This window comes from Sphaerulina musiva (assembly GCF_000320565.1).
Source record: "Sphaerulina musiva SO2202 unplaced genomic scaffold SEPMUscaffold_12, whole genome shotgun sequence".
Taxonomy (NCBI): Eukaryota; Fungi; Ascomycota; class Dothideomycetes; order Mycosphaerellales; family Mycosphaerellaceae; genus Sphaerulina; species Sphaerulina musiva.
This window is the reverse complement of record NW_016017394.1, coordinates 605,906-633,164: the sequence shown is the minus strand read 5'-3', so window position 1 is coordinate 633,164 and position 27,259 is coordinate 605,906. Positions and strand designations below refer to the sequence as shown.

At 51.5% G+C, this 27,259-nt stretch overlaps 12 protein-coding genes across 12 annotated transcripts; 8 read left to right on the top strand and 4 right to left on the bottom strand.

Moving 5' to 3' along the window:
- Window positions 1-136: 136 nt before the first annotated feature.
- On the top strand, window positions 137-1,240 carry SEPMUDRAFT_152103 (Aldo/keto reductase). Its single transcript, XM_016907243.1, has 2 exons — window positions 137-699; window positions 797-1,240. The coding sequence occupies exons 1-2, from the start codon at window positions 235-237 to the stop codon at window positions 1,184-1,186; spliced, it is 855 nt and encodes a 284-aa protein (XP_016756567.1). The 5' UTR covers window positions 137-234; the 3' UTR covers window positions 1,187-1,240.
- Window positions 1,241-1,734: 494 nt separating this feature from the next.
- Window positions 1,735-3,462, top strand: SEPMUDRAFT_74099 (ATP-dependent DNA helicase recQ). Its single transcript, XM_016910050.1, has 2 exons — window positions 1,735-1,941; window positions 1,988-3,462. Exons 1-2 carry the CDS (start codon window positions 1,856-1,858, stop codon window positions 3,357-3,359), a joined length of 1,458 nt encoding a protein of 485 aa, XP_016756566.1. The 5' UTR covers window positions 1,735-1,855; the 3' UTR covers window positions 3,360-3,462.
- A 374-nt stretch (window positions 3,463-3,836) lies between these two features.
- Window positions 3,837-4,969, top strand: SEPMUDRAFT_166879 (protein MSF1). Its single transcript, XM_016908268.1, has one exon. It carries the CDS (start codon window positions 4,108-4,110, stop codon window positions 4,672-4,674), a length of 567 nt encoding a protein of 188 aa, XP_016756565.1. The 5' UTR covers window positions 3,837-4,107; the 3' UTR covers window positions 4,675-4,969.
- A 148-nt stretch (window positions 4,970-5,117) lies between these two features.
- Window positions 5,118-10,918, bottom strand: SEPMUDRAFT_159337 (glycoside hydrolase family 3 protein; the record flags this gene model as incomplete). Its single annotated transcript, XM_016907837.1, has 8 exons — window positions 5,118-7,522; window positions 7,603-7,770; window positions 8,092-8,137; window positions 8,223-8,331; window positions 8,651-8,818; window positions 8,875-9,009; window positions 9,065-10,558; window positions 10,614-10,918. 8 exons carry the CDS (start codon window positions 10,916-10,918, stop codon window positions 5,118-5,120), a joined length of 4,830 nt encoding a protein of 1,609 aa, XP_016756564.1.
- A 964-nt stretch (window positions 10,919-11,882) lies between these two features.
- SEPMUDRAFT_128789 (chorismate synthase) lies at window positions 11,883-15,050 on the top strand. Its single transcript, XM_016902233.1, has 4 exons — window positions 11,883-12,833; window positions 12,926-14,486; window positions 14,656-14,812; window positions 14,959-15,050. Exons 1-2 carry the CDS (start codon window positions 12,045-12,047, stop codon window positions 13,457-13,459), a joined length of 1,323 nt encoding a protein of 440 aa, XP_016756563.1. The 5' UTR covers window positions 11,883-12,044; the 3' UTR covers window positions 13,460-14,486; window positions 14,656-14,812; window positions 14,959-15,050.
- Window positions 14,237-15,542, bottom strand: SEPMUDRAFT_121222 (uncharacterized protein; the record flags this gene model as incomplete). Its single annotated transcript, XM_016901672.1, has 3 exons — window positions 14,237-14,486; window positions 14,656-14,812; window positions 15,428-15,542. 3 exons carry the CDS (start codon window positions 15,540-15,542, stop codon window positions 14,237-14,239), a joined length of 522 nt encoding a protein of 173 aa, XP_016756562.1.
- Window positions 15,543-16,105: 563 nt separating this feature from the next.
- SEPMUDRAFT_152101 (Formyltransferase) lies at window positions 16,106-17,732 on the top strand. Its single transcript, XM_016907242.1, has 2 exons — window positions 16,106-16,398; window positions 16,475-17,732. The coding sequence occupies exons 1-2, from the start codon at window positions 16,116-16,118 to the stop codon at window positions 17,335-17,337; spliced, it is 1,146 nt and encodes a 381-aa protein (XP_016756561.1). The 5' UTR covers window positions 16,106-16,115; the 3' UTR covers window positions 17,338-17,732.
- Window positions 17,733-18,054: 322 nt separating this feature from the next.
- SEPMUDRAFT_159334 (general substrate transporter) lies at window positions 18,055-19,861 on the top strand (the record flags this gene model as incomplete). The annotated part of the gene is made up of 2 exons (XM_016907836.1): window positions 18,055-18,482; window positions 18,658-19,861. 2 exons carry the CDS (start codon window positions 18,055-18,057, stop codon window positions 19,859-19,861), a joined length of 1,632 nt encoding a protein of 543 aa, XP_016756560.1.
- A 356-nt stretch (window positions 19,862-20,217) lies between these two features.
- SEPMUDRAFT_20359 (P-loop containing nucleoside triphosphate hydrolase protein) lies at window positions 20,218-21,600 on the bottom strand (the record flags this gene model as incomplete). The annotated part of the gene is made up of 1 exon (XM_016908328.2): window positions 20,218-21,600. A coding segment is annotated over one exon (1,383 nt), but the record flags the coding sequence as incomplete, so codon positions are not given.
- Window positions 21,601-22,105: 505 nt separating this feature from the next.
- On the top strand, window positions 22,106-23,138 carry SEPMUDRAFT_152097 (transmembrane emp24 domain-containing protein). Its single transcript, XM_016907241.1, has 3 exons — window positions 22,106-22,327; window positions 22,402-22,463; window positions 22,521-23,138. Exons 1-3 carry the CDS (start codon window positions 22,204-22,206, stop codon window positions 22,995-22,997), a joined length of 663 nt encoding a protein of 220 aa, XP_016756558.1. The 5' UTR covers window positions 22,106-22,203; the 3' UTR covers window positions 22,998-23,138.
- Window positions 23,139-23,441: 303 nt separating this feature from the next.
- On the top strand, window positions 23,442-24,456 carry SEPMUDRAFT_121217 (uncharacterized protein; the record flags this gene model as incomplete). The annotated part of the gene is made up of 2 exons (XM_016901671.1): window positions 23,442-23,461; window positions 23,523-24,456. The coding sequence occupies 2 exons, from the start codon at window positions 23,442-23,444 to the stop codon at window positions 24,454-24,456; spliced, it is 954 nt and encodes a 317-aa protein (XP_016756557.1).
- Window positions 24,457-25,089: 633 nt separating this feature from the next.
- SEPMUDRAFT_74073 (glycosyltransferase family 59 protein) lies at window positions 25,090-27,025 on the bottom strand (the record flags this gene model as incomplete). Its single annotated transcript, XM_016910049.1, has 4 exons — window positions 25,090-26,162; window positions 26,222-26,642; window positions 26,706-26,873; window positions 26,942-27,025. 4 exons carry the CDS (start codon window positions 27,023-27,025, stop codon window positions 25,090-25,092), a joined length of 1,746 nt encoding a protein of 581 aa, XP_016756556.1.
- Between the last annotated feature and the right edge of the window lie 234 nt (window positions 27,026-27,259).

Below are 27,259 nucleotides of genomic sequence, written 5' to 3'. Positions count from 1 at the left end.
TACGACATGAGCACGCACGACATCACCAGCTGCAAGAGCAGAGCAACGTCATACTGTAATGGCCACTCCAAGTTGCTCGTAGGAGGTACAGGTAGGAGGTAGTCTCTTCATACTGCCACTGACTTCCAGGTTCCATTACTACCTCACCTGAGATACCTTACCTTATTCATCTCCCTCTCCACTGCACCGCCCGTATCCACAAGCTTCCTACACCACACGTCCATCATCTCCACGATGGCGTCTGAATCCTTCTCCCTCGCCTCGCGCATCGCCCTCAACAATGGCCGATCAATGCCTCGAATCCACCTAGGGGTCTACCTAATGAATGGTAAAGAGGCCTCTGAGGCAGTAAAATACGCCCTCGATGCAGGCTACCGCGCAGTCGACTCTGCTCAAATGTACCACAACGAAAAAGAGGTGGGCTCAGCCATTCAGAGTTGGCTAAAACAGCATCCAGAAGTGAAGAGAGAAGACATCCATTACACGACCAAGTTGGCGAGTAACAGCGACTATGATCGCGCGAGGAAGAGTATCACGAAATCTGTAAAAGAGTGCGGATTGGGGTATATCGATCTCTTTTTGCTGCATAGTCCCTACGGCGGCAAGAGGGATCGATTGGAAAGTTGGAGGGCTGTAGAGGATGCTATCGACGCTGGGGAAGTGAGGATTGGAGGTGTTTCGAATTATGGAGAGAAACACGTACGTCCGATGTCTTCTCTACATGTATCCCATTCCACCCTCCTCTCTCGCCCTCTGACTTTGCTACTTCCCACTTTGGCTGACAGGCTAGCATCAGATTATGGAACTGCTCGCCTACTCCCCACGCATCCTCCCCTCTGTCAACCAAATCGAAGTTCACCCGTTCAATACTCGCACAGCTCTCACCCAATTTTGTCAGAAACATGACATTGTAGTAGAAGCTTATGCCCCTCTTGCTCGAGCTTTACGCATGAAACATCCCGCAATCGTGGAGTTGGCGAAGAAATATGGTTGCACGAGTGGACAACTACTGGTGAGATGGAGTTTACAACATGGCTATGTGCCGTTGCCGAAGAGCGTGAATCAGAGCCGTATAGAGGAGAATGCACAAGTCGGAGGGTTTGAGATTAGCGGGCAAGATATGGAGAGGATGGATGGGTTGGATGAGTATCTGGTCACGGATTGGGATCCGACTGATACGGACTAGACGATTCTAGCACAGGATGCACAGGATGACGCTGTGAACGGCACTGCTTGGACTTGGGAGGTTTCTGTCTGTCAAGCAGCAGAATCAGAGGGCTCCACACGCAGGATGGCAGTGAAAGAGTCCATCTCAGTGATGTTCTACCTCGGAAGCTCTTCGGTCACATGCATATCGAAATCAGCCATTTTCGTACATAGAGGCATCACTCATATCGACACGGCTACAAAGAGATATGTATCTTATGAAGTAACCGTTTTATCTTGGACTCGAGCATACCTTATGTACCTATGCCTTCATTTCGCAGTCGTATGAAAGTAAGATCAGGTACATGTAGTTTGTACTTTCAAGTACCAAATACATATTGCCTCTATTCCTTTCAATGCTTCTTGCCTTCTTCCATCCTTTTCGGGTGATACGATCTTTTCCTCGTGGACGAACTGCTTGAGCGGGCTGATCCTGCCCAATCGCGTTTTTTTAAATTTTCTTGGCGCGTACTATGCATTCACGTCTGCCACCTTCTGCTCGACATCATCGCATCGGGGACAGGCATTCGACTTCCAACCAGACGCGAAGACCATCGGCAATCAGTATGAGCTGGCGGAACTTCACGAATCTGATCTGCTATCTGTAGAGAAGCGAGATCACCAGGCAGGGCAGTTGAACGCAGCAGCAATGCCGGGTGTGCCAGGGCGAAAGCTGGGTCAGAAAGTCGACATCGACTTCACCCTGCGAAAGGTCTTCGGCAGGAATACGTTCAGGTATGCTGGAGCTTACATTGGACATTGCCTAATCTGACTCTGTCAGACCAGTCCAACGCGAGGTCGTGACGGCTGCTCTGGATGGCCATGATATCTTCCTCCAAGCAGCCACTGGTTTCGGCAAGTCGCTGTGCTACCAGCTCCCAGCAGTGGTGGACTTCGGAATCACGATAGTCATTTCACCACTGCTTGCATTGATGAACAATCAGATGGCAGGTCTCCGAGCTGCGAATATCAAGGTAGATACCATTAACAGCACGACTTCGCAAACCACCAAACAGGCTATCATGGCCGATCTCAAAAGTGGCCATCCTCTAATCCGTTTATTATACGTTACCCCTGAGTATTGTCAGCTTGACCACTTCCGAAACAGCCTCAAGACAGTGTATCAACAGAGAGAACTAGCCAGAATCGCAGTGGATGAAGCTCACTGCATATCGGAATGGGGACACGACTTTCGACCCAGCTTCAAAGAGCTCAGCTGGTTCAAGCAGGAATTTCCGGATGTTCCCATGATATGCTGCACTGCCACAGCTCCTCAGGCTGTAAGGGAAGATGTGATCAGGACGTTGGGGCTGGATCAGTCCAGGCTCCAGAGCTTTGCCATGACCACCAGTCGACCGAACTTACATTTCGAGGTCCGCTTTACCAATGAAGAGGAAGATCGCTATGACAACTTTCTCGCTTGGATTCGATCGGCACATGAGCGCCGTACGAACAATGTGGCCCGCTCGCAGGAGCTGTCTCAGCGAAATGAACGGCCGACCAACGTGTCAGGCATCATTTACACCTGGTACCGCAAGGACACTGAGCAGCTGGCCGCCCGCCTCCAACATGATGGCATAGGCGCCAAAGCGTATCATGCTGGTCTGACAATCGAGCAGAAGGAGGATCACCTGGATGGCTGGGTGAAGAACAAGGATGGTTATGATGTGATTGTGGCGACTACCGCCTTCGGTATGGGGATTGACAAGGAAAACGTTCGCTTTGTAGTCCACTGGCAGATTCCAAAGTCCTTTGAAGGATTCTACCAAGAATCAGGTCGAGCTGGCCGAGATGGCAAAGCTTCGATATGCATGCTCTACTACAGCCGCGAAGACCGCGAAAGGTTGAGCTTCACGATGCAACGAGAAATGGAGAAGCAGCGTGGCAAGGGCGAGATGGCACTAAAAGCGCAGGCCAACCGATCGAAGAGTGTGCAGGCACTGGTCAAGTATTGCGAAAGTGTGACTGTGTGCCGGCATAAACTGATAGCGGATTACTTTGGTGAGAAGGAAGACCCGCCGTGTCAGTGGGCCTGCGATTGGCACAAAGACAAGATCGCTCTGGCGAAGAAGAAGAAACAGAGCTTGTCTAGTGAGGAGTGGGCAGCGACGCAAGCACAAGCTGGAACGTATTCGAATGACTACTATGAGTGATGCGTGTCAAACAACCACGGCAGATGAAGTCTCGTCAACAGCATGAAGGTTTCAGCCCTCCGTAGAAGGTAGAATGGCGATACAGTCGTATGAAAGAGAAAGGGGCGTTTCTCTCGCTCTCTCTTTGTCAAACTTGCCCTTGCCGCAGCCATTCATCGATTCATTTGGATTCATTCGTTCATTGCCATGGAAGTCGTCAAGGTAGAGTTGGACTTGTACCTATGTGATGGATTTGCGCATGTAAAATACCTCTTTTTAACAAGGGACGGAGGATGCCAACTGCCGGAGAGAAGGGTCCGATTCACAATTTCACATGCAAGCCAACCGCGCGGCGTTCCGCACAGCCGAAAAGTGGAGACCCAGCCCGAAGAGAATTATTCGGCCGAATCAGATCAGCTGGAGCATCTGAGGTGGATTCTGGACCTTTCTCCTTCTTTTTGTTGTACTTTTACTTCTGCCTTCACCACCCGACTCTACCACCCTCCGACCCACACCACCTCGCCGTCCCCGCGACTCTCCTCCTCTGCACGATCTACGACCGTATACGACACATAGCATACCGACATATCATCAGCATCAGCATCCTCAGCATCAGCCTTACCACCGGCCGAACGAGCCGAGCACCTTCTTTGCCTTTTGCTTGGCCGAAAATCACGAAACAGCGCGGAAAACAACACAGTCCGAAACCCACGTGCACACACACACAGACACATCAAACAACACCTACGCGTTCAACACCACACTCACCATGAAAATCTTCAGCACAACTCACTCCTACGCCTACTCCTGGGACGAAGTCAGCACGTGCAACTGGCGGAAATACTGCCCTTGGAACGACCAATCCACGCACGTGATCGCCGTCGACACGCTCTCGCGCTCGCTCGACCGCAGCACAGGAATCCTCCGCACCGAACGCCTCATCACCTGTCGCCAAGCGACTCCGCAATGGCTCAAAACCTTCTTCGGCAGCGGCGAGACCTCCCAAGTCTACGAAGTCTCCTACGTGGATCCCGCGGCGCAAAAAGTGACCATGTGCAGTCAGAACATGACGTGGAGTGACCTGTTGACGGTGCATGAGAAGGTGGTGTATCGACCCGATCCGAAGAATCACGCCAAGACGGTGTTTGAGCAGGAGGCGAGGATTGTGGCGCTGTGTGGCGGGTGGCAGAAGATTAAGAGCGCAATTGAGGATATTAGTGTGGAGAGGTTCAAGGAGAATGCGAAGAAGGGACGGGAGGGGTTTGAGAGGGTGTTGGCGATTAGCAGAGAGGTTTTTGCGGAGGAGAGGAGGAAGAGACAGTTGACTGCTATGTAGGCGGAGAGAGAAAGAGAAAGAGAAAGACGCGGTGGTTCATTCTTCACATTTTTGCAATTGCGTTTGAGCGAGCGAGCGAGCGAGCGGGATGGAATTGAAATTGGCGTTTCTTGGGTGATACAAAATCTGTATCCAGGCGGTGGCGGGATTTCTCCCTCTCTCTTCAACCAGAAAAAAAGCATGTGATGACGATTTTTCTCTTCTTTTTTTTTGGAATATCGTGCGCGAAAAGAAAAAGAATACCCGATTTGCGATAGATGATCAACTCATTACATAACGTCACATGTAATTTCTGTTGGCAGTTCTTTACTGAGGTGCTCTCTCTAAATTCGATGCAATACATGTATCCACACACACACATGTTCGACCAAGTACCTCACCTCACCTCACCCCACCTCACCTTCACCTCCTCTACCTCGATAATCAAGATAGATCCATCCTACTCACAACCCCCTCCAAACCACCTCCCTCTCCACCTCAACCTCTCCCTCCAAAAACTCCCCACTGCCCTGCAACGACATGGAACTCGAATTCCCGACCCAAACTCGATATTTCCCTTGTTCCGCCACCCACGCACATCTCGCTTCGGAATAATAACTCGTAGCATATTTTTTCGAAATTTGAATTTTGGCAATCTGCGTCTCTGCTGCTTGTAAGAAAATTTTGGTGAATCCTACGAGTTCTTTGAGAGGACCTCGTCGTTGTTGTTTTTGGGAGGAAGTGCTGGTTTGTGTTGGTGGGGGGGAAATGTAGACTTGGATGACTTCGGCGCCTGCGAGGGGGCCGGTGTTGGTGATGGAGAGGGTGAGAAGGATGGTTTTGTTGTTGTTGTTGTTGTCGTCGTCGCCGTCGGATGTGATGGTGAGGTCTTTCATGGAAAACGTCGTATAGCTGAGACCGTGACCAAAAGGAAAAAGGACCTCCTTGGAAGTTTTTTCGTAAAATTTGTATCCGACATAAACGTCTTCGCCGTAGAGGACGCGATTGTCGTCGGTCGTGGTGTAGTTTAAAAAAGCCGGGTTGTCTTCGTTGCGTTTGGGGAAACTCAAGCTCAATTTTCCGCTGGGGTTGATGTCGCCGAAAATGACATCTGCAATGGCGTTGCCCGTCTCGTTGCCTCCGTACCAGGCTTGGACTAAAGCTTTGGCCTGGTCAGCCCAGGGCATGGTGACGGGTGTGCCGGATTGGATGATTACGGCCGTGTTGGGGTTGGCGGCGAGGACGGCTGTGATCAGGTCGTCGGATCCAGGGGGTAAGTCCATGTGGCTGCGATCATAGCCTTCGGATTCCCAGTCGGAGTTGAGTCCAGCGACGAGGACTACTTGATCTACTTTCTTCGCCAGCTCTACAGCTCGCTGGATTTCGACTTTTTGGTCGATCTTGCGATACATTCCCAGACGTACTCCTCCCGCGCCAAACGCCGTGACGCCTTCTTTGTGGTATGTGATCGTCGGGAGCGAGCCGAATTCGACGTGAATGGCATATGTCTTGCCGGCTTCGAGCTTGATGGAACCAATCTCTTCTTGGGTTCCAGCTCCGAAGAACGAGTCTCCTGGTGTCTGCTTTGTCTTGTTGTCTACCACAAGCTTGTCATCCACAAACACTTGAGCGGTGCCGGCCGCAGAGCAGCTAAACTCATATTCTGCGCTCTCCTCGGGAGTGAATGTAGTATCGATATCGACGTACACGAGGTGCGATTTGAGCTGTGGATGTTTGTAATCGAAGAGTGAGATGTTCGTGTCGGTGATCAGAAGCTCATCGAAACATTTTCTGTCCTTCTCAGACGGAGGTTCGAAGTAAAACTTAGCATATAGTCCCTCTTGACCATCTGCTGTCTTCACAGAGTGAGAAATGAGTGGCAAGCGCTTCCACGCTGCGACTCCCAGCTCGTACTGCACATCTGGCACCTTGGACTTGATGCCGGCCAGGGGTGTGACCGCGTAGTAGGGTAAAAGTGACGCAGATCCGCCACCAGAAAAGGCAGCAAATTCGGCATTGGGCCCAATGACAGCAGTTGTCTTGTCTTTCTTGAATGGGAGCAGCTGTTCTTCATTCTTCAATAACACCAAGCTGTTGGCAGCGATCGATCTCAGGAGAGCTGCAGTCTCGGGTGTATTGACCGTCGACTCCTCTGCACCTTCTTCAATGTTGAGTGGTAACAGCTTCTTGATGAATTTCAGCACCTCTGTGACTCTTGCGTCGAGATGGTGTGGTAGCAGTTTACCGCAGACGAGAGCGAGGTTGATCTGGTTGCCTCGCATTGTTCCCGGCCCCGGCATTTCCAGATCGAGACCCGCTTTGATGGCCTCTGTTGTGGAGTACACACCGAACCAATCCGACATGACCAGGCCATCGAAGCCCCATTCTTCCCTTAGGATGTTCTGAATCAATTTGGGATTCTCACTGGCGTGGAGACCATTGACCAGGTTATATGAAGTCATGATGGCCCAGGGCTTTGCATCTCGCTGAGCAATTTGAAATGGCATCAGATAGACTTCACGAAGTGCTCGTTCGGACACTATACTGTTGCTTGCCATGCGTTTGTCTTCCAAATCATTACACACAAAGTGCTTGAGAGTCGCAGCCACGCCTGTCGACTGTATGCCGGCGATTGAGGCTGCAGCGAGGTTACCAGCCAGCACTGGATCTTCCGAATACGACTCGAAACCTCGTCCGCCGAGTGGTGAGCGCTGCATGTTCACAGTAGGCCCCAACAGAACAGAAGCACCTTTCGCAATGGCTTCATGGCCCATGAGCTCGCCGGCTTGTTTGAGCATATCGACATCCCATGTCGCTCCGAGGGCAGTGCCTGATAGAGTCAGCTGCGTGCCATCATATCCGACGAGGTCTGGACAGGGTGTCTATGAGTAATACCACAAGGCAAACAAGCTGCAGGAACACCGTTGAAGAACTTCGTGCCGCGCACACCATTGGGTCCATCTGATGTCCTGATCGCCGGGATGCCAAGTCGTGATATACCCGCCAAATGCCAGAAGTCGGTTCCCGACAGGAGAGAGATCTTTTCCTGGGTCGTGAGCTGGGACAAGACCTGTTCGACGTCAAAGTCCTTGTATCTGGGCGCCATGATGGTGGAGTCTGGGACGAGGTTGAGCAGTGTATACAGTACGAGCGATGGTGTGTTGGAGACCAGAGTGAGAGTGTATCAAATCATGGGAGGGAAATCCAGGAGGAGTATGGCAGAGAGTACAGTTATGGCAGATGGAGAGGAGGAGGCAGTGCCAAGCGGGCGGTCAAGCTAAAAGGACCCAAGTGAAGTCTGTCGCAGTATCAAAATACCGGGCAGGGCCGAGTGTATTCATTGTGCGGTATACCTACTACTGTACCTACTAGGCTACCTCCTACTAGCACATCATACATGGCATGGGGGCGTGCCATCGTATCGTCGGCCCTTCGTACCGCGCACGTCGACGGAGCGGAGCGGGGCGGGGCGGAGTGGGGTACTCTATACACATGGTCGTGTGAAAGGGCCGATGGCTGATCCGAAAGAGTCGGAAAAGACATTGTTCATTGTATGAAGCCATACATACTGTAGCCTCAGGCACTCGTTGCTGTGATTGTTGCCCACACCTTAACCTATCGCGTGGTGGGTCCTGTAATCCTGATCCACTTGAGGCCGATCTTGGCGGCAAGACGGTCCTGCGTCCCGAGCGACAACAAGGTGCCTTAATAACAATACTTACCTAGGTACCTATTCCCAGTTTCTCTCACGCCTCGCCTGGTCATCGACCCCGCCCAATAAGTTCACGTCGTACATGTACATGGGTGAGATCTAGGTTGGCCGCTCCCTGGTCCTCCATATTACCAACTTCATGCCATGCTTATCACATCTTCGACCTAGGCTCAAGCCTCAAGTTCGTGAAAATAGTCAAAAAGAAAACAACGAATACCACGATGTTGGTCTGGTATTAATGGACTGCATCTTCACCACGACTTTCTAGATACTCCAAGAACTCACTCCCGGCTGCTGTCTGAGCTGGCCGACCAGTCACACAGGCGAATTGTTGTCTGCTCCTCCTCCTGCTGCTCCTGCTCCAGGCAGTAAATATCATGGGTGGCAAAGTGCTTACCAAAGACTCTCAAAAGCTGTAGATCTTGCGCGAATACCTCTCGGTGATAGGTTCTCCTGACAAGCAAGCTAGTGCAAGACTGGATTCCTCAAGGAGTTTGCACCGAGCTGACCAGGGGGTGAGTACATAGTCCGAGGCGTGTTGTGCGACCACGCTGCGGCACGAGATGCCGCGATGGCCTTGATCTGCCGTCGACTTATCGATATAGATTCTCGACTTGTTTTCGATATTCCGCTCGGATGAGTTTCTGGTACCACCAGCCACAGTATGATAAAAATGTCATGGATCCAATCGCCACAAACCCCATCTTGATCCAATTCTGACTCGCATGTCTCTGCCGATATGTATCAGACGCAACCTGCACGAACGCTTGATCCAGACGAGTCCACATCGGGGTGTTGATGTAGCAAAGACAGTTCCGGTAAACTCCCATGACCTGCAGTATCGTACCGCCAAGGGATGTGAATAGTGTGAACAAGCATAATGTCCAGTATAATACTGGCAGTGACCAGCGGTAGCATATCTCGCACATATGACAAATCCGCAGCAGGTAGCTCAGCAGGAGCTTCTTCCAACCAGTCTTCGACATTGGGCCCCGGGGGAAGACAGGCGACGTCTTTTCGGCATGGTCCCGTAGCTCGTGCAGGATGGTAACGAACAGTTGGCTAGCGGCATAGCAGACGAGCGTTAGTGAGCGACATCCCCAACCTACAGGAGGAGTTCTCCAGGCTACTACCGCACCGGCAGCTGATGGTAGACTGATCAATATCATAGTGGGCACTATGATGAGCGCAAAGTACTCATAGGTTCGTATTCGGACGTTCCTCTTGACACGGTGAAGTGCGAGTCGTTGGTCCTCCCCTCGGTCCGCAATGGTACGCAGCCAACCCAATTTATTCGAGCCCCGCTGCAGCATCGATACAGGTTGAAAACGGGTCTCGTAAATCGTGCGTGATGATGATGATGATGTAGCCCCGGGAGGTGTTGGATAGCCATTGAGAATACAGACAGCGCTCGGATTGTTGCTTGCAAACAAGCATCCACTGACAATGGCAACGTGCACAACGATCATCCACTGCACCCCAAAGGCCAGCGTCACTGCGGGATCCTGGTAGTTTGGGTTACCCAGCAGGTCGACGATGTTGTATATGAAGCCTCCCAAGAAGAAAGCTACCGGCGCACCGACGATAGCGCCGAAATCGCCTTGTGCGCTCATAAGATATAGCAGCTGTGCTTGTCGTATGCTTGCGTCCTGCTGTTTGCCCAGTGACCTCGATATCTCTTCCAAGGCATCTGGTCTATCAAGTCGACGAGCTGGCGCAGCTTGTGGCAAGAGTCTACCCAACGCTTCGCTGGTCCAAGCGTCGCTCACCGCTGCAATACCACTGAGTGAGCTCCATCGATGATGTCTCTTTGGTGATATCAAATCTGGTAGGACTAAGTTACCGGCTACCACACTCAGGATCAGTTTGAGCTTCGACTCGTTGCTAAGCTTTAACTCATCATTCAGCTGTGCATGCTTGTTAGATGATATTGCATGCAAGATCTTGATGTCCAGTAGTGCTTCCGTCAGGCCGGACACCATCATTGGGCCAGCCAAGATCAGTATGACGATAATCCAGACGATCGTGTCGATAGCAGTCAGAATCGCAAGGATCAAACCATATGCAATATCTCCCAGTAGATATCCGACAGCTCCGGGGATCCCACTGGCGGAGCTCGACAATGCGTGCAAGTTCCATATTGGCACGAAGAGCTCTCCGCGTGGTATAGACAGTGAGAAGATAATGGCAGGACTGTTCAACCAATCAGCATGCGACATCTCATGTATAAGTATTGATGGGAATTCACATGATGAATTGGATGAACGGAGCTGCCCATATGCTGAGCTCCTTGATTTTTGTCAAGTCGAAGCCGCGGCAATTCGCTCGACAGCTCTCGTAAGTGATGTATATGGGCCTTGCAGGGGGAATGTTGGCGCTGTACACCTGTCCGCATGTTGAATACGGCTGCTTTAATGGAGCGTACGTGTTTGTGCCGTTGTCCCAGTCAAAGAGTCGTTCGGCGCTGTTGGCCTCGCGACAACAGACAGGATAATTGAAGGCCAGGGCATGTCGACAGATGGTGCCGAGCAAGAAAAAAGTCAGCAAGTGCATGTCGGCGATAAAGAATGCGGTCCAAGCGTGACGGCGGCGTAGGCTGTTGCAAGGCTGCGTCCTCTGTACAATGCGGACACAATCAACGTGCATCAAGCGGAGTGGTTGTACTCGATGGATTTATAGAGCGCCTGGATCGTGCCTGCCTTATACAGAAACCAAGTTGGCGGGGCTGTATCCGATTCAATATTTATGCAACATGGCGACAGGTCGTACAAACAACCTTGCGCGCTCATGGCGAAGGCTCGAGTCTCGCTTGCAGCGTTGGTTGAGAGACGAGCAGCTGAAAAGTGATATCCATGTCCACCACGAATAACGAGTGTTCTTTAGGCCGCAAATGCACGCGAGGCTCAGCCGCAGTGAGAGGAGTGTGGCTGCGAGATATGGCCCAGCGCCACGGACATGCATATGCCGACTCGATCTGACGACTGCCATAGGGAGTCTATGCATGATCTTGGCGATGAGCACGCTGGACGGCGGTGTGCGACAGGTGAAGATGGGCATAGATTGGTAGCAGGAAGACAACAGGAAGTCAGACTGCTCATTGTCGCTGCGTAGGGCTGGACCTGTGGCCGGTCGAGGGCCAGAATTGTAGCCAATGGGACTGATGATTTCTGATGATGTTGTTAGTAGAGCTCTGTAGTGTATGTACATGTAGTACCTTGACGGGAGGTATAGCCTATAGGTAAGGTCACTAAGTTAGGTACCGAGGAAGCAAGCGAGCTGGCGGCCCATTCTGATGCCAAGACCGATATTGCTGGCGTGAGACCATGGAACAAGAACTAATACATCTAAGGTTAGGTACATGGATGTGCCGCCTACCTCCCAGAACGAGCTCATGCCGTCTCGACGTTCCCGTCACGTGTCGTCCCACTCGTAAAAGGTGTCGTCATGGGCAAACAAAAATGCCAATGCTCCGTGGTGAGTCTTACCTACCTAGGAGTTCACGTTGGCATTGAACTTCAGTAGTCACACCACCTTTCGGCACCACAAAGAGCACCTTGAGAGTCACAGAACAGACACTTGTGAACAGTGCTTCCCCGAACACACCTTCTTCCGTTGTGCTACACGCACGCATACAGGACTGACACCGACCGCAACACTCGACTACACACCGATCGAAATCATGTCGACCTTTGGGCAGTACTTCCGGGTGACAACCTACGGCGAGTCTCATGGAAAGTCGGTGGGTTGCATCGTGGACGGTGTGCCTCCCGGGCTCGAGCTCACGGAGAAAGACATTCAACCTCAAATGACACGACGACGACCGGGCCAGTCCGCTCTTACGACCCCGCGAGATGAGAAAGACATGGTTGAAATTCAGAGCGGCACCGAGTTTGGAATTACGCTGGGCACACCCATTGGACTGCGAGTCATGAACCAAGATCAGAGACCAAAAGATTACGGCAAGGAAGGCGCGAGCTTCAATGGGCAGCAGGCAGGCACAAAGGCGCAGAGGCCCATGGACGACTTTCCTCGACCTTCACACGCGGATTGGACCTACCTGGAGAAGTACGGCGTGAAAGCCTCATCTGGTGGTGGACGAAGCTCAGCACGTGAGACCATTGGACGTGTCGCTGCTGCAGCGATTGCCGAGAAGTACCTGAAAGTCGCATACGGCGTTGAAATCGTCGCATTCACGAACAGTGTTGGAGATGAGCATCTCTTTCCCTCCACGAGGACGCACCCGAGCCCTTCGACGAACCCGGAGTTCCTCAATCTACTGGAGGGCATCACGAGAGAGCAGGTGGACTCTTTCCTCCCTGTGCGATGTCCGAATGGGGAGGCCGCAAAACGCATGGAAGACCTGATCGCCGAGTATCGAGACAAGCACGACAGCATTGGCGGCACTGTCACATGCGTCATTCGCAATTGTCCTTCTGGACTGGGCGAGCCATGCTTTGACAAAATGGAGGTGAGTAAGAAGTCCTTTTCCACAGGCCTTCATTGGTTCAACAGGTCATGAGCGCACGATCTTGAAGATCGAAGAGACTAACGGCCGTCTAGGCCAAACTGGCGCATGCGATGCTGAGTATTCCTGCCACGAAAAGCTTCGAGATTGGCTCGGGGCTTGGCGGTTGCGAGATGCCAGGCTCGATACACAACGATCCTTTCATCAAGGCTCCCGCCGTGGCTCCTTCGGTGTCCGGAGCATCGCAACCCATTAGCTCCCGGCCTAGGCTGACAACCAAGACAAACAATTCTGGTGGCGTTCAAGGCGGCATCACCAATGGCATGCCCATCTTCTTCACCGTCGGCTTCAAGCCTCCGGCCACGATTGGTCAAGCTCAACAAACTACCACATACGACGAGGAGGAGGGCGTGCTCGAAGCCAAGGGCAGACACGATCCCTGTGTGATTCCACGAGCGGTGCCCATTGTGGAAGCCATGGCGGCCTTGGTGGTGATGGATGCTCTCATGGCACAGGCTGCGAGGCAGAGCACACGAAGCCGACTGCCCATTGTGAACAACAAGCTCATTGTGCCCATCTCCGAGCAGCAGAATGACATCTCCTCTCCAGCGAATGGGCATGACAAGTAGTGCTTTCATCGCTCCATCGCTTCGGACGGGATGGGAACACCAGCGCACTACAGTGACTCATTGGGCACACCGAGAAGGGAAGTCGCTCACGTAGACACGCCGGTCCAGGCTGGGCGGAAGAGCATCTATGCGGAGAACATCATGTGGGATGATTAGCGAGGCGTTGGGAGTGGATCACATGGAGAAACATGGTAGCGACTGCGCTCGAGTGGGATCTCGCTTCGTCCCGAATGAAGGCTTTCGCGCGACAGGTGTGCGTTCTTGGGTATACCTTCACCCTTGTTCATATCATGTTGTCAAAGCAAAGTGACCATGGCAATTCCTGCTGTGCTGATCTGCGTCAGTCTGTCAATAGTGTATACAGCCTGTGTACAACATGAGACTGGGCAGCTGGCTTTTCACACATACCAACAGGCGCCTGTTGATGTTGAAGCGGATTCAAAATGTGTCAATTGGGGCACTGGAGAATTGCAGACGCTTTACGGTTCGTTACATTTACGATAATGTTACACTTGTTTCATTCCTGACATCTGGTGCTCTGCTGGACAGCAAGCTCGACCAGAGCCGCTTTATTTGCTGCCGGATGAGAGCACTCCTCGCCAGCGAAGAAGCAGGTTTGTTAATACATGCCATGGTTGCTTTGTTGTTGTAGTCATTCCTTTGTGGAAGTTGCAGACCACCCCACTTCATCGTAGAGACTTGGTCACACGAGTATGGATGGTCGCAGGCTGGTTGAGCCATACAGAGCCAGCGTCTTGCTTCAAGTATTGCAGCCGCCTACTTGGACTCCATGACCTCATCCTCCTCTTCAATGGTACCAGCGGAGCTAGTGGTGCTCATCTTCTCCAGCTCGGCGTGATCTGGACCATGAATGTCCTCGTCGTACTCGACGGCATCCTCGTCGGCCTGTTCGAACTTGGTCTTGAAGAGGTTGTGGCCGGCGGCCATGGAGGTCGAGTTGGAGCGACGCTTGGGCTTGGTGAGGTTGTATGGAAGATCATCGAGCTCGGTATAGCCTGGAGTGCCCCTACATATCAAAACACGTCAGTTGTAGCTCGAATGCATGGTGGTGTGAGGAGTGACGTCAGATGGAGGGGAGACAGAAGAAGAAGAAGAAGGTGAAGAAGTAAAGTGAAGAGGAAAGAGCGGCGGACGAGGTCGTGCTGGATAGAAGAGGACACAAGATCAAGACGTACCAATTGCCTCTGCCTTGACCTTGCTTCTTGGTGCTCGACGGGTTGACGCCGTCATGGCCAGCTTTGGCAAAGTAGCGTGGAAGATGCTCTTCTGGAGCAGCAGTGCCATTGGCGAGGCCGACGTGGTCACGGTTGTTGGCCTTCTGGGTGCGAGTCACTGGGAGAGGAGTCAGTGTTTGTGGTATGAAGCTGGGTGAAGGCGGTCATTGAGGCTGGTGGGAGTCATTGGCGTGAGGTGTATGTAGCAGCAGCAGCAGCAGAAGGTGCTTCACAGCCTCAATGGCGGTCGGGTGCAAGGCTTACTGTTGAATGTGATGGGAGGTGTTGGTGGATAGAGGGCTTGATTGACTTGTTTGATGATTGCTGATGGTGGGGTGGTGTTGGGTGGTGAACAGGTGGGTGTGGGATTGAAGATCAAGAAGAGGAGGGAAGGATGATTGAGGTTCGAATGAAGGTGGTGTTAAAAGTAGCTCTCGGTTGCTCTTTCCTCCGCTCAGGTAGAAGGACAAAGAAGAGTTCCAGTCATGGCCTCCGAAGGGAATGCGTCACGAGGGCAGTAAGGGAGTGGAGGTAGCTGTACCTAGGATGTAGACGTACCTGTATTTGCTCAGTTCGGTTTCCAGGGATGAGAGAGAGAGCCTACCAACTACCTAACCTACCTCCTAAGGTACTGTATGGCGTAAAGCTCCCACTCCCAATCCCACTCCAGTTAGAGCCTCTTATCTCCCATCCCCAACCAAGCTGGAGCTGTGCTTGGGCGTGAGACATGCACCTTTTGCCTGGAAAAGACGTTCAGTGGACAGTGGGACTGGACCAGACGTGCCTCTCGGACGCGATGCCATTTGGCCCCCGATGCGCGTCGCGATCGAACCGTTGTTCATCTCCATCTCTCCATCTCTACCTCATACCTCTACCTCCTCTCCTACCTCCTACCTCCTAGGTACTGTACAGAGAGGTACGGTAGGTACATCATGTATGTACCTGTATCTGCTACCTCCCAACTCCTACCTCCTAGTGTTTATCTCGTAGACTACGGCAAGGGTGCCTGTCAGCTGATGGCATGTTTGGTCGCGTGACTCCCGACGCGACTTCGGCACCTCTGTCGTGACAGCCGGGGATGAAAATGAGGAGGTACAGTAGGAGGTAGGTAGTTGGCCATTTCGCCACAAGGCCGATGATCTGAGAGGCATCAACATGGTCCATAGGTATGTACTGTACAGGTATGTACAGCTACCTTCTACCATCTTGACATTCATTCGCTTGGATGGAGTGGACCTAGGCAGTGGAGGGGGAGGGGCAAAGTCAGCGCAGCGGGAAGGACGGGAGTGTCCAGACAAAAAGCTGGGGAACGGGAACGGGAACGGGAACGGGAACAGGAAACGAAGATCAATTTGAAGAGCGGCCCTCTCCCGCAGCATGGAGGTGATGAATACTACTTCTATAACAGTTATCGCAGTGTAATGCGAGCACTCGTCGTCTGCGCTGCTAGGTCGTCGCTACGGCCTGTCAGTCACGCGACGGCTGTCTTCCACAACGTGAATGCACCACGGAAATTCTCCATATCCCACAGACATCATTTTGAACCATTACGAATCTTGTTCTGTGGCTCGGACGACTTCAGCAACTATTCATTGCGTGCCTTGCATCGGCTACAAAAGGAGCAGCCGGGAGTCATCAGCAGCATCGATGTGATATGTAGGCCTGATAAGCGCAGCGGGAGAGGTCTCAAAAAGGTGCAACAAGGTATGGAAGGGGAAGAGACTTGAGCTGGGCTCCAGCAAGCTGAGCTGACAGAAAGCTGACTCCCAACTCCCTCCAGTACCGATCAAGGCCGTGGCACAGACGCTAGAACTCCCCCTCCACCAAATCGACTCTTTTCAACGCTGGTCTCCCCCCTCGCCCTTTGACCTGGTCGTGGCCGTATCCTTTGGTCTTCTAGTGCCACCACGAATCCTCAATGCTGCACAGTATGGCGGCTTGAATGTCCATCCCTCACTCTTGCCAGATCTTCGCGGTCCTGCTCCCATTCAGCATGCTTTGCTTCAAGGACGAACACATACTGGTGTCACTCTACAGACGATGCATCCAAGCAAGTTCGACCATGGCAACATCCTCGCCCAGACACCACTTCCCGGCATCGACATTCCCGAAGATGCGTCAGTGGACAGTTTGGTTGAACTTTTGGGTTCACTTGGTGCCACCATGCTGCAAGAAGGCATTACAAAACGTCTCTTCCTACACCCCGAGCAAGCCGACAGTGCCAGCGAGGTCAATGAGGCCGACCTAGTGCACGCTCCCAAGATTACGAGTGAAGATGCGCACGTTGATTGGACGACTTGGCCAGCTGGCAGAGTCTCGCGATATGGACGCCTTCTCGACCTCTGGGACACGACGACCTACCGAGCATGTACTGGCAAACCTCCCTTACGAGTCAAATTTGGAGGGCCATGGAAAGTGCTCGATAGCAGCAAGATTTCCTCTGCCGACTTGGCATACTCCAGACCCTGTAGCCCTTTTGTTTGTCGCGTGGACGGCGAAAGGGGATATCAATTTGCCATTGAGACTGTGAATGGATACCTGATGAGTCCACGGACTGCCAGCATTGAGACGAGGAAACCTGGCACGGGCTTACAGACTCTCATCGAGGGTTTACAAATGGCAAGAAAGAATTCGAGATTGTAGTGCAACATGCTAGACCTGGAAGAGACTCCGAAAGAAACCATGCAAGAAACTGCGCAGCATGATGGATCACTAGAAGGAGGGGCTTGAAATTACCAGGTACTATCAATCTACTACTAACGAGTCTGAGTACTACTGAGATAAGCTCTATGCCCTATCTTGCAGGGAGTCGAGCGACCCCAACTTTTGACTTGGCCCGCGGCCAAGCATATCGAAGCTTCAAGATAGCATCTCACTACAGCAAAAGAGCAAAACATGTCTGTCGTACTGAATGACATACAGGTCAATACTCGCCATGAAAGCATATTGTGAGTGCGTGAGATAGCAATACTCCAGCAAAGACCATTTCAGACAAGACTGTATAAGCCAGGCTGCTAACAATCTAAGCATACACACACACATGGCAGTAGCTGATGAAATGTATAGTAGGAGAAGCAGGGCTCATTAGACTGACAAGGATACTCGCCTATGCCCAACCCGCCTCTTGCGCGTTGATCATATCGATTGCAGACAGTACAAGATAGCAAGATATTCGGGTATTATAAGGGCTTTGAACTCCAAGCTACAAACTTCCAATCCTTCCACTTCCCCTCCCTACTACATACCTAGTGTGCTTGTGTGTGTAGCAGCACTCGGTGAAAAACTCTCCTCTTTTCAAACTTCCCATCCACCACGACCACCATCCAAAAGAAAAAAGAAAAACAAAAAAAGCAAGCAAAAATGGTCTTCCACTGGCTCCACGAAGCCCGCACCGACCTCTCCCGCGAACTCACCCTCCCCCTCTTCACCACAGTCCTCTACGCCTCCCTCGCCGGCATGTCCTACGGCCTGGACCTCAACTACTGGTCCGGCCTCCTCGGCATGCCACAATTCCAACACGACTTCGGCGTCTTCGACGTGGCACTTCAAACCTGGAAAATCCCCGCTTCGTGGCAATCTGTCGGGTCGGGGACTCCGACGGCGGGGATCGCGTGTGGAGCGCTTCTGGCGGGGTATTTGGGGAATCGGTGGGGTAGAATTCGGGCGTTTTGGACGGCGGCGGGGATTGGGTTGGTGGGGATTTTAATTCAGGCGACGAGTGTGAGGAGTTATTGGCAGTTGGTTGGGGGGAGGATTGTTAATGCTTTGAGTATGGGGATTATTTGCAAGTGAGTTTTTTTCTTTTTTTTTTTTCTTTTTTCTTTTTTCTTTTTCTTTTTTTCTAATCTTCTTCTTTTCGGGGCCCTCTTTTTTCTCTCGCACTTTTCCTCTTGAGGGATGGGTGGATATACCCTTTCATATCGACAAAAGGTTCAAAGAGACTGATGCATTTTTCTTTTCCAGCATCATCCCCATCTATCAAGGAGAAGTCGCCCCAGCCTCTCTCCGAGGCTCCTTCGTCAACACCTACCAATTCATGCTCCTCTTCGGCGGCCTGATCGCCGTAATCGTCAACTGGGCCATGAACGAACGCACAGACCAATGGGCCTACCGACTCATCATCCTCCTACAATTCATCATCCCCCTCATAATGACAATCGGAGGTTTCATTCTCCCCGAATCCCCGCGCTGGCTAATTTCTCAAAACCGCAACCAAGAAGCCCTCGCGGTCCTCCAATACCTCCGCCGCGGCCACCCACCCAGTGTCATCGAAAAAGAAGTCTCCCTAATCTCCCAAAGCGTCTCCCTCCAAAAATCCCTCCATCAAACTTCCTCCTACACCGAATGTTTCCGCGGCCCCAATCTCCGGCGCACCCTCATCGCACTCGGCGTGCAAGCTCTGCAACCCACGCAAGGAAATTCTTACATGACAACATACAGCATCGTCCTCTTCCAAACCATCGGCATCGGAAACGAATACCAAATGTTAATTTATTTATACATTGTCATGTTATTCGCCGACGCGTCCGCTTTCATCATCGCGGATAAAATCGGTCGGAGACCCCTCATGTTTGTCTCTTCGGTCTGTATAGCCGCGAGTTTGTTTTGCGTGGGCGGTTTAACCGGGTTTGCACCGCAGACGGAGGGTGTGAAAAAAGGGACGTTGGCGGCGATATTTTTTTGGTACTTCATTGATGCGGTGGGTTGGGCGGGTTGTGTGTGGATTACGTGCGCGGAAGCTCCGACGACTGCGTTGAGGGAACGGACGATGACGATTGCGACGTTTGGGGGGTTTGTGGTGAATTTGTTGATTCAATATGTTAGTCCGTATTTGCAGGATGCAGGGTATGCGGGATTAGGGGGGAAAATTGGATTTGTGTGGGGGAGTTTTGCGATTGTTGCGGCTGTGTGGGTGGCGTTCTTTTTGCCGGAAATGAGTCGTAGGAGTTTGGAGGAGTTGGATGAGTTGTTTGAGAAGAGGGTGAGTGTGTGGAAGTTTAGGAAGTTTAGGACCGAGGGGGTTGGCGCCGAGTTGACTGCGTTGGAGGCTGGGGTCAAGACGGCGGAAGATGTCGAGATGCATGGCGCCAAGGTCTTGGTTGGGGTGGAAGTTCGACCTGTGGAGAGTGAGACTGACGAGTATGGGAAGAAGAAGCTGGAATTGTGATTATTACTCTGTCTACACATAATGACCATATAGATGATATTCTGCTTCCTTGCGCCAAGACATTATACATCCCGCGGAAGCTCTGATGACTGTGATGATAATGCCGAGAATGCCGTGGTTCCCTGTATTGTATTGTATTGGGTGATGAGCATGCCACCTGGTCGCCACCTTGCGGCCCATGGGAGAGTCCATACGAACAACAGTGTGAATGTCTTGTTGTGAAGGGTCCATGAGCCGCATGCAATGCCTGTTTGTCGGGACTGCTGATGAGATGTGAAGCGAATTACATGTCTGCGCTTTCACTGCTCGCCTCTTGCAGTTTTGGCGCTTATCCCAGCCTTTGGTTTCTCACGGATCTAGTCGGTAGTGTTGTCCATTTCTCGCCACAAGACCTTAGCTTGCTTATGCAATACTCGCATCAAAGTATTCTTCTGAAGGTGTTTTGGTATAATCACCTCGGGCATCTGTCTGGCAGATGTAATCTCTCTGGAACGAGCATTTTCTTTTGTCTCGTATGGAGGATCCTCAACTGCAGCAGTTCTATGAGCCTCTAATGGCTCAGAGTCCTTCGCAGCTCCGGAGAAATGGTCACAGTCTTCATCTTCATTATCATCATCTCTGTCCGCGAGACCACCAACGATGGCGAGCAGAGTCTGTACGAAAAGCTCCTTGAGATAAGCGAAGCTAAATCCTTCAGTGAGTTGGGCAAGAACGCTGGCGATATCGTCATGAAATTCGTTGTGGCCGTTCTTCTCCAATTTCTGGCGCCAATAGTTGCAATATGCAATCCGTGACGCCTCGCTGGGCAATGGATAATGATATTTGCGATCAAAGCGACTTGGACGCTTGCTGATGGCAGGATCAAGCCTATCCAGATGGTTGGAGCTTCCGATCATGAGTATTCCGTCATTCTGTTGAACACCATCGACCTCGTTCAAAAAGTAACTTCGGACCTTGTCGTTGATCATAGAATCCAGATCTTCGAAGATGAGCATGCACGGTGCCATGATCCGAGCTTTGGCAAAAATCTGACGGATCGAAGACTGCTCTCCTGAACAGCCTTTCAGGGTCTTGACGTAAAGAGACACGACGTTTCTACTTTGAAGAGATTTCATCAAAGCTTTGATGGTAATGGTTTTACCACATCCAGGTGTGCCGTGTAGGATGAGACCACGCTTCCAGGGCACATTGTACTCTTCGTAAACGGCACGACTGTCGAAGAACGCCGTGACATCCCTGATGATGTTGGCTTTCATGTCTGGGTCAAGTATCACATCGTCCCACGATGAGGTCTGGACTGCAGCCCACAGTGCCTTGTCCTTTGACCATTGACTTTGGTCAAAGACATAAACTTCATCGTGAAGCTGAGCGGTCCACTTTCCAGCCGATATGATCAGTTGGTCGGCAATATCAGAGTGAGACTGGGCGTCCACGTCGCTCTTCGGCGTGAGAATGAAGTTCATCTTTTCCATGGTTCCATAAGAATACTGTGTGTACCATTGGGCACAGAATATTCTGAAGGAGTTGCCTCGGTGCTCATACTCGTACAGACCAAATAGGATCACCTCATCGAGCTTACCGTCTCCGGCCTCCATACGAGTAACAGGAGAAGAGTAGCTGCGTAAGGCAAGGTAGTCGTCTTCATCGCGGAGAAGTTTCGCCTTTGCGTGGCCTGCCTCTGCGTATTCGAAAAGTTTGGCGTCGTGGTCAGGAACAGGAGTAATGTGCTTGTCTGGAAAGAGCTTGCCAATCGCATCGTGGGCGATGAGCTCTCCGTATTCGTGTTGACGCGTGAAATTGGACCTAAAGAGGTTGTATATCGGCTTCTGACCGGCAGAGTCGTTGGTGGCAAAATCCGAGTCGGCCATATCTGTCTGGGAAGTGAAGTAAAATGGGATGAGGGATGCGAAGAGGAGAAGACATATGCACCTTACTTATACCTGACCGACATGACTATAATGCCGTGATTGCGCGGCGGAGTGCTTGAAATCGACGCCGTAGGGCCGAAGGGATCCATGGTTCCCGATCGGTCGAGAGGTGTTTGATATAGCAGTGTTTGTCGTGTGAAGATGCATTTTGTTGGAGGATGGCGGTGGGAGGATGGGGACGCCGCCAACCGCAGGATGGAGGCAGGACCGGGCCGCCGCCGCCATCACGTTCCGGCTCTAGTGTCTGGGCAAACGCTGGACCCCGACTTCACCCCTGCGCGATATGGCTCGCGTGTCCAGAACGCCAGTTGGAACTCTCAAATCGTGAATGACATCCCGTCCCGACAGCGTCACATTGAGACTTTCGCGACATCACAACCACCTCACCCACTCTCCTTCTTGCACATTGCCGCCATGAGGTCCATCTTCAGCAGTCTTGCGCTCTTCATGAGCTGTGCCGAAGCCCTCTACTTCTTCATCGAGGGCCCAACGCAAAAATGCTTCTTCGAGGAACTTCCAAAGGACACATTGGTCGTTGGTGAGTATGGCAGACTAGAGACGGCAGCATTGATCGGGAGAGTTGCCTATATGTATGCTGAGACGCCTGAATAGGCCACTACAAGGCGACTCAATATCGCCCCAACTCGATGCAGTACGAGACCGTCCCAGACATGGTATTACTAGTCTCCCCGTTCCACCCTCTTTTTGTGCACCTCTCACACCATCCTTAGGGCGTCTTCATCAGCGTCGACGAAGTCTTCGACAACGAGCATCGCATCGTTTCCCAGCGTGGCCGCTCCGACGGCAAATTCACCTTCACAGCCGCCGACTCGGGCCAACACCGTCTCTGCTTTACACCCACCAACCTTGACAAGGTTAACGCTCCCGATCGGCACGGAGAACATGTCGGAGCTGTCAAATTTGAGCTGGACATGGCCATCGGCGAGACTTCACAAATCGAACGCAGCGACAAGGAGAAGTTGGGAGAGGTAGCGCAAAAGGTCAAGGATCTGAATGCTAGATTGCAAGATGTTCGACGAGAACAGATTTTCCAGCGTGAGAGGGAAGCTGAGTTTAGAGATCAGAGTGAGAATGTCAACTCGAGGGTGGTGAGGTGGACATTGGTACAGATTGCGGTGTTGGGTGTAACCTGCGCGTGGCAGTTGAGCTATTTGCGCGCCTTCTTCATCAAGCAGAAGCTTACTTAGAGGACTCACTGGGGACGATCGAGGGTATGTATGCATAACGGGACTGAGCAATGGAGTTGGCAACGACACAGGCAGCCTGTATATCTCACGGCGACGATATGACCATAAACGAGGAAAGCTTTACGTGTATTGAAGAGGTTGGACATTGATCACTCTCGTGCAAGACTGTCGCAAAGCCCACGAACGTACAGCCCGCAGCATCGAAAGTACGCCAGCTGTCAGCCGCATTCGATCTACCGCAGGGATTCCTGCTTCCGCCATTTCAGTGGTAGTGAGGTGTGGATAGAGCTGTGAAGTGAAGTTGTGAGGCCCCTTTTCCGCCTGCATGCCTTGGCGACTGCCTAAATCCTCGCACTGATTTCTCTCGCTCTCAAATCCATCGCACATCACCGTCCACAACAACGACACCAGCACTGTCTACTACCCACAACCCCCATCGAAATCATGGCAGACATCCACATGAGGTCAGTCGGCTATAAAAGAAGAGCCAGGTCGGCGCAAACTGGACTAACCTTTAATTTGCAGCGATCTTTACAACCCGCAGATGCTCATTATTCGTATCGAGGACAATGACTCGATCTTTCGAGTCCCGCGAGGTCTGCTCTGCGCCAAATCTGCATACTTCGAATCCGCATTCAGGAGAGAGACTTTCAAAGAAGGAAGAGAACACCTCATCGAGTTGAGCAGTGATGTAGCGGAATGGGTGCTCGAGGTATGCTTAAGTGCGCGTATCTGTGATATTGGCCACGACGAACAGCACCCGATGAGCCAACACTGCAGCAAGAATGTTGCTAATAGAATTCAGTGCTTCATCGGCTGGCTGTACACGCAGCGAATTTTCTGGCAGCCACTACCCCATGAGCCCAAGCAGTGCCGGTACGAAGTCAATCTTGTCCACAGTGATGATGAGGATGATCCTTCCAACCCAGTGACTTGGCCCTGGGAGGTCATCATCCAACTCTACGTGTTCGGCGACAGATACGACACCAAAGCTTTTCGCAACGCCATCATGGACGTCGCTCTGCTGAAAGCCTTGCAATTTCAGCCCCGAAGCTACCTCTGGCCAGACGTGAAGGATCAGGAACTAGCATACAAGCGCCTGCCATCCAATTCGGACCTCTACCGACTTATGTTAGACATTGGCGTCCATGAAATCGAACCGACGTTTTCTGCAATCCAGTCGCCAGCAGAGGCCCTTGGGCTTCATTTGCCAGCAGAGGCCCTTGCGATACTCTATTGCCTCTCTTCCCGGTTGGCGGCCAAGCTGCGTTGTCCTGCATGTCAGGCTAGACGCCATTGCGGACGAGATCACGCGACTATGCCATTGCGAGCCACGTTCCGAACCGACTTCACCTCGTACTACGAGCATGATTCTGAGGAGGAAGTGCACGCCTGCATTAAAAAGTGGACGGAATTGGCATACAAACATAAGCTGGACATGGTCTCCTACGAAGTCTGATCCAACAAATCATCAGTTTGATGGGCTTGTCCTGCACAAAAGCTTGAGCGACATGCAATATGTGCTGGAGCGGAACTCTGTACGGAGGAGACAACACTGCGCCAGGGAAAACTGTAAAAGGAAATACGGGTAACAGCACAACAACACTCAGATGAAACCTTCCTTCACAGGAACTGTGTTCAAGGGGCAGGCGTGAGAAGGAATACCATCGAGTCTCGAGATAGATACCAGGAGCGTGTGTTTTCGGTAGAGGCGAATAACTTTTTTCGCGCACTCGAAGCACTGGTTAGCCACCTTAGCTAGCAATAGTAATACGAAAGAGGCATGAACCAGTTGTTTTTTTTTAGTTTGCACAGAAGAAGAGATATCGACAGAAGACGCGTGCAGTACAGAGTAGGTAGTCATGCTCTAATAACAAAAGAGAGAGAAAAAAGAAATGATTCTCACGAATGAAAATTTCATTTAATTCGATTCTGTTGGGAGCGAAAAGTCAGGAGGTACGTTTTTGTTTTTCATTTTGTCTATACAGATACCTACCTAGGTACACAGTCACATGTCCAGACTCTTTTTTTATCATCCCCGTACATACCTAAACAAACAACAACACCACGCTCCCTCTGCACTAACTGAAGCTCACCACATAAATCTCTGCGCCTTTCCCTTCTCACTCGACCACTCAAAGGTCCAATTGAGGAAAATATATCCCGTTACAGTGTTAATCAGCAGAAACCAGATGGTTTCTAATATGAGACGATAATCATAATTGTATGTGTGTGTTTTGAAGAAGGAAGGAGACATCGTCCCGATTTGTCTTGTCTCACTTCTCGTCGTCGTTCGTTGTTCATCATCATCGTGATGATTATGATATAGGGGTAAATGCATCCTCCACATTACAAAGGGGATAATGCAATATCTGGGCTCGACTAAGGGTGCACTGCATAGTGTGAGAGCGGTGGTGCAGAGCAGGATGAGTGTGAAAGAGATTTTTGCGGGGGTTTGGAGACCGTTGGGGATTTTGTTGTTGTTGTTTTTATTATCATCATTGGTGGTGGTGGTGGTGGTGGTAGATGCAGCAGAGCGAGATGATGAATCCTGTCTTTTGGTTTCTTCTTCTTCTTCTTCTTTGGTGATTTTCATATTGAATTGTGGAGGATTTTCTCCGCAAGATCCAATGCAGGCCCAAGCAGTGAAAATGTAGATTGGCGCGGCCAAGTATCGGATCCAAGACGGGCGGAGTAGGCGTTTGAAAATGTAAAAGACGTAGTGGCGGTTGTCGGCAAGCATGAATGGGTGGATGATGGTGTTGAAGTGGATGATGGCGAGGGCGAGGAGGGTGAAGAGCAGGATGAGATGGGGTCGAGGGAGGAAATTGCGTCTTTTGAAGAGGAGGAGGGGTTCCAGGTGCGCGAGTTGTCCGATGCGGGAGAGGAGCGCCAAGGCGGCCATGAGGAAGCGCGGGAGGAGGAGTGGCCAGGAGAAGAAGGTGATGAAGGGCCAGATGTAGAGCATTTGTGGAAGGTTGACGGTTGCGACGTGGTTAGACTTGTCGCCGAGGACTACACCACCGTTCCAGATGATGAAGCTGAGGAATATGGTGATTAAAGTGAGGTATGGCGATAGAACGAGGACGATACGGAGAATGCGCTTGGGTTGTGTGGCAGCTTTGAGACCGCAGGCAAAGATCGATACCACTGTCCGGATGTAGTCTGTGAAGCACGTCAGCCACACTTTTCTCCGCCATTTTTGCTGTTCACGATTAACTAACCTTCAATGTACGCATCGCCAACGGGAGGATCATAGAGCACGCTCATCTTCCAGCTGGTCTTGGCCACACTCCATGTTGAGTCGCCAAAGCCTTCAGCGCGCCTATACATCGATTGCTTGACCACGCTCAGTCCTTGATCCAACTCCATCACTAATGTGAGTGCAGCCGGAGCAACACCGACCCAGAAGATATTCGTCTGTCGAAAAGACAGACTGACAACCCCCAATACGACCTGCACTGTCGATTCCACAAGAGAAAAGCCATCGCGGGACAAGGTTCGCAGAAAGTACCAGTAGAAGATCACCCATGATAATGTCGAGGCGATGTCTGTGTAGTAGAGTGCCGAGAAGAAGAATAGTGGCGGGAAAAGGGCAATATTGAGAGAACTGTGATAAGCCAGCAGCCTCACACGAGATCCCATCTTCGGATGATTCGCGCTTCTCCTGACCTTGTACGTGGCTGTGAGCATCAGGAGTAGGGCCACCAAACATATCGCATTAATGGCCCTCAGCGACGTGACGCCGCAGCCCAAAAGGGGCTTTGCAATGTATGAGATCAAGTATAAGCCCGGCGGAGTCGTGAGCTTGGGATCCCAGATATCCCATCTCCCTGCGCAGTAGTGCTGTGCTTGGGGAATATGGAAGACTTCGTCCTGCACACAGTATGTGAGAAAATTGACTTACCTGGTTTGTAGCCCATCGTCAGGTTGAAAGTACATACCAGATATGGCTCCTTGACTGCATTATTGACAGCTTGAAACCATATGGCCAGCGGCGCGAGAAGCAGAGTCACTGCAGTCGCCATTTGATGTTGCAGTGTCTGGTATAGGACACTGTTAAGGTACATGTAGCGATGGAAGTGAAAGACGACGTGATTGAGTTTCTTAGCTAGCGAGCTTTAATTGGTGTACACGTCGCGCGCTTTGAACGCGTCCCACCCGAGGGGAAAGTTTCCCGCCGGGACGACTCGACCTCGACAAAACCACCACCGCCAACACTACCTCCATCTCCTTGTGCTACTCCTCTGCTCAGGAGATAC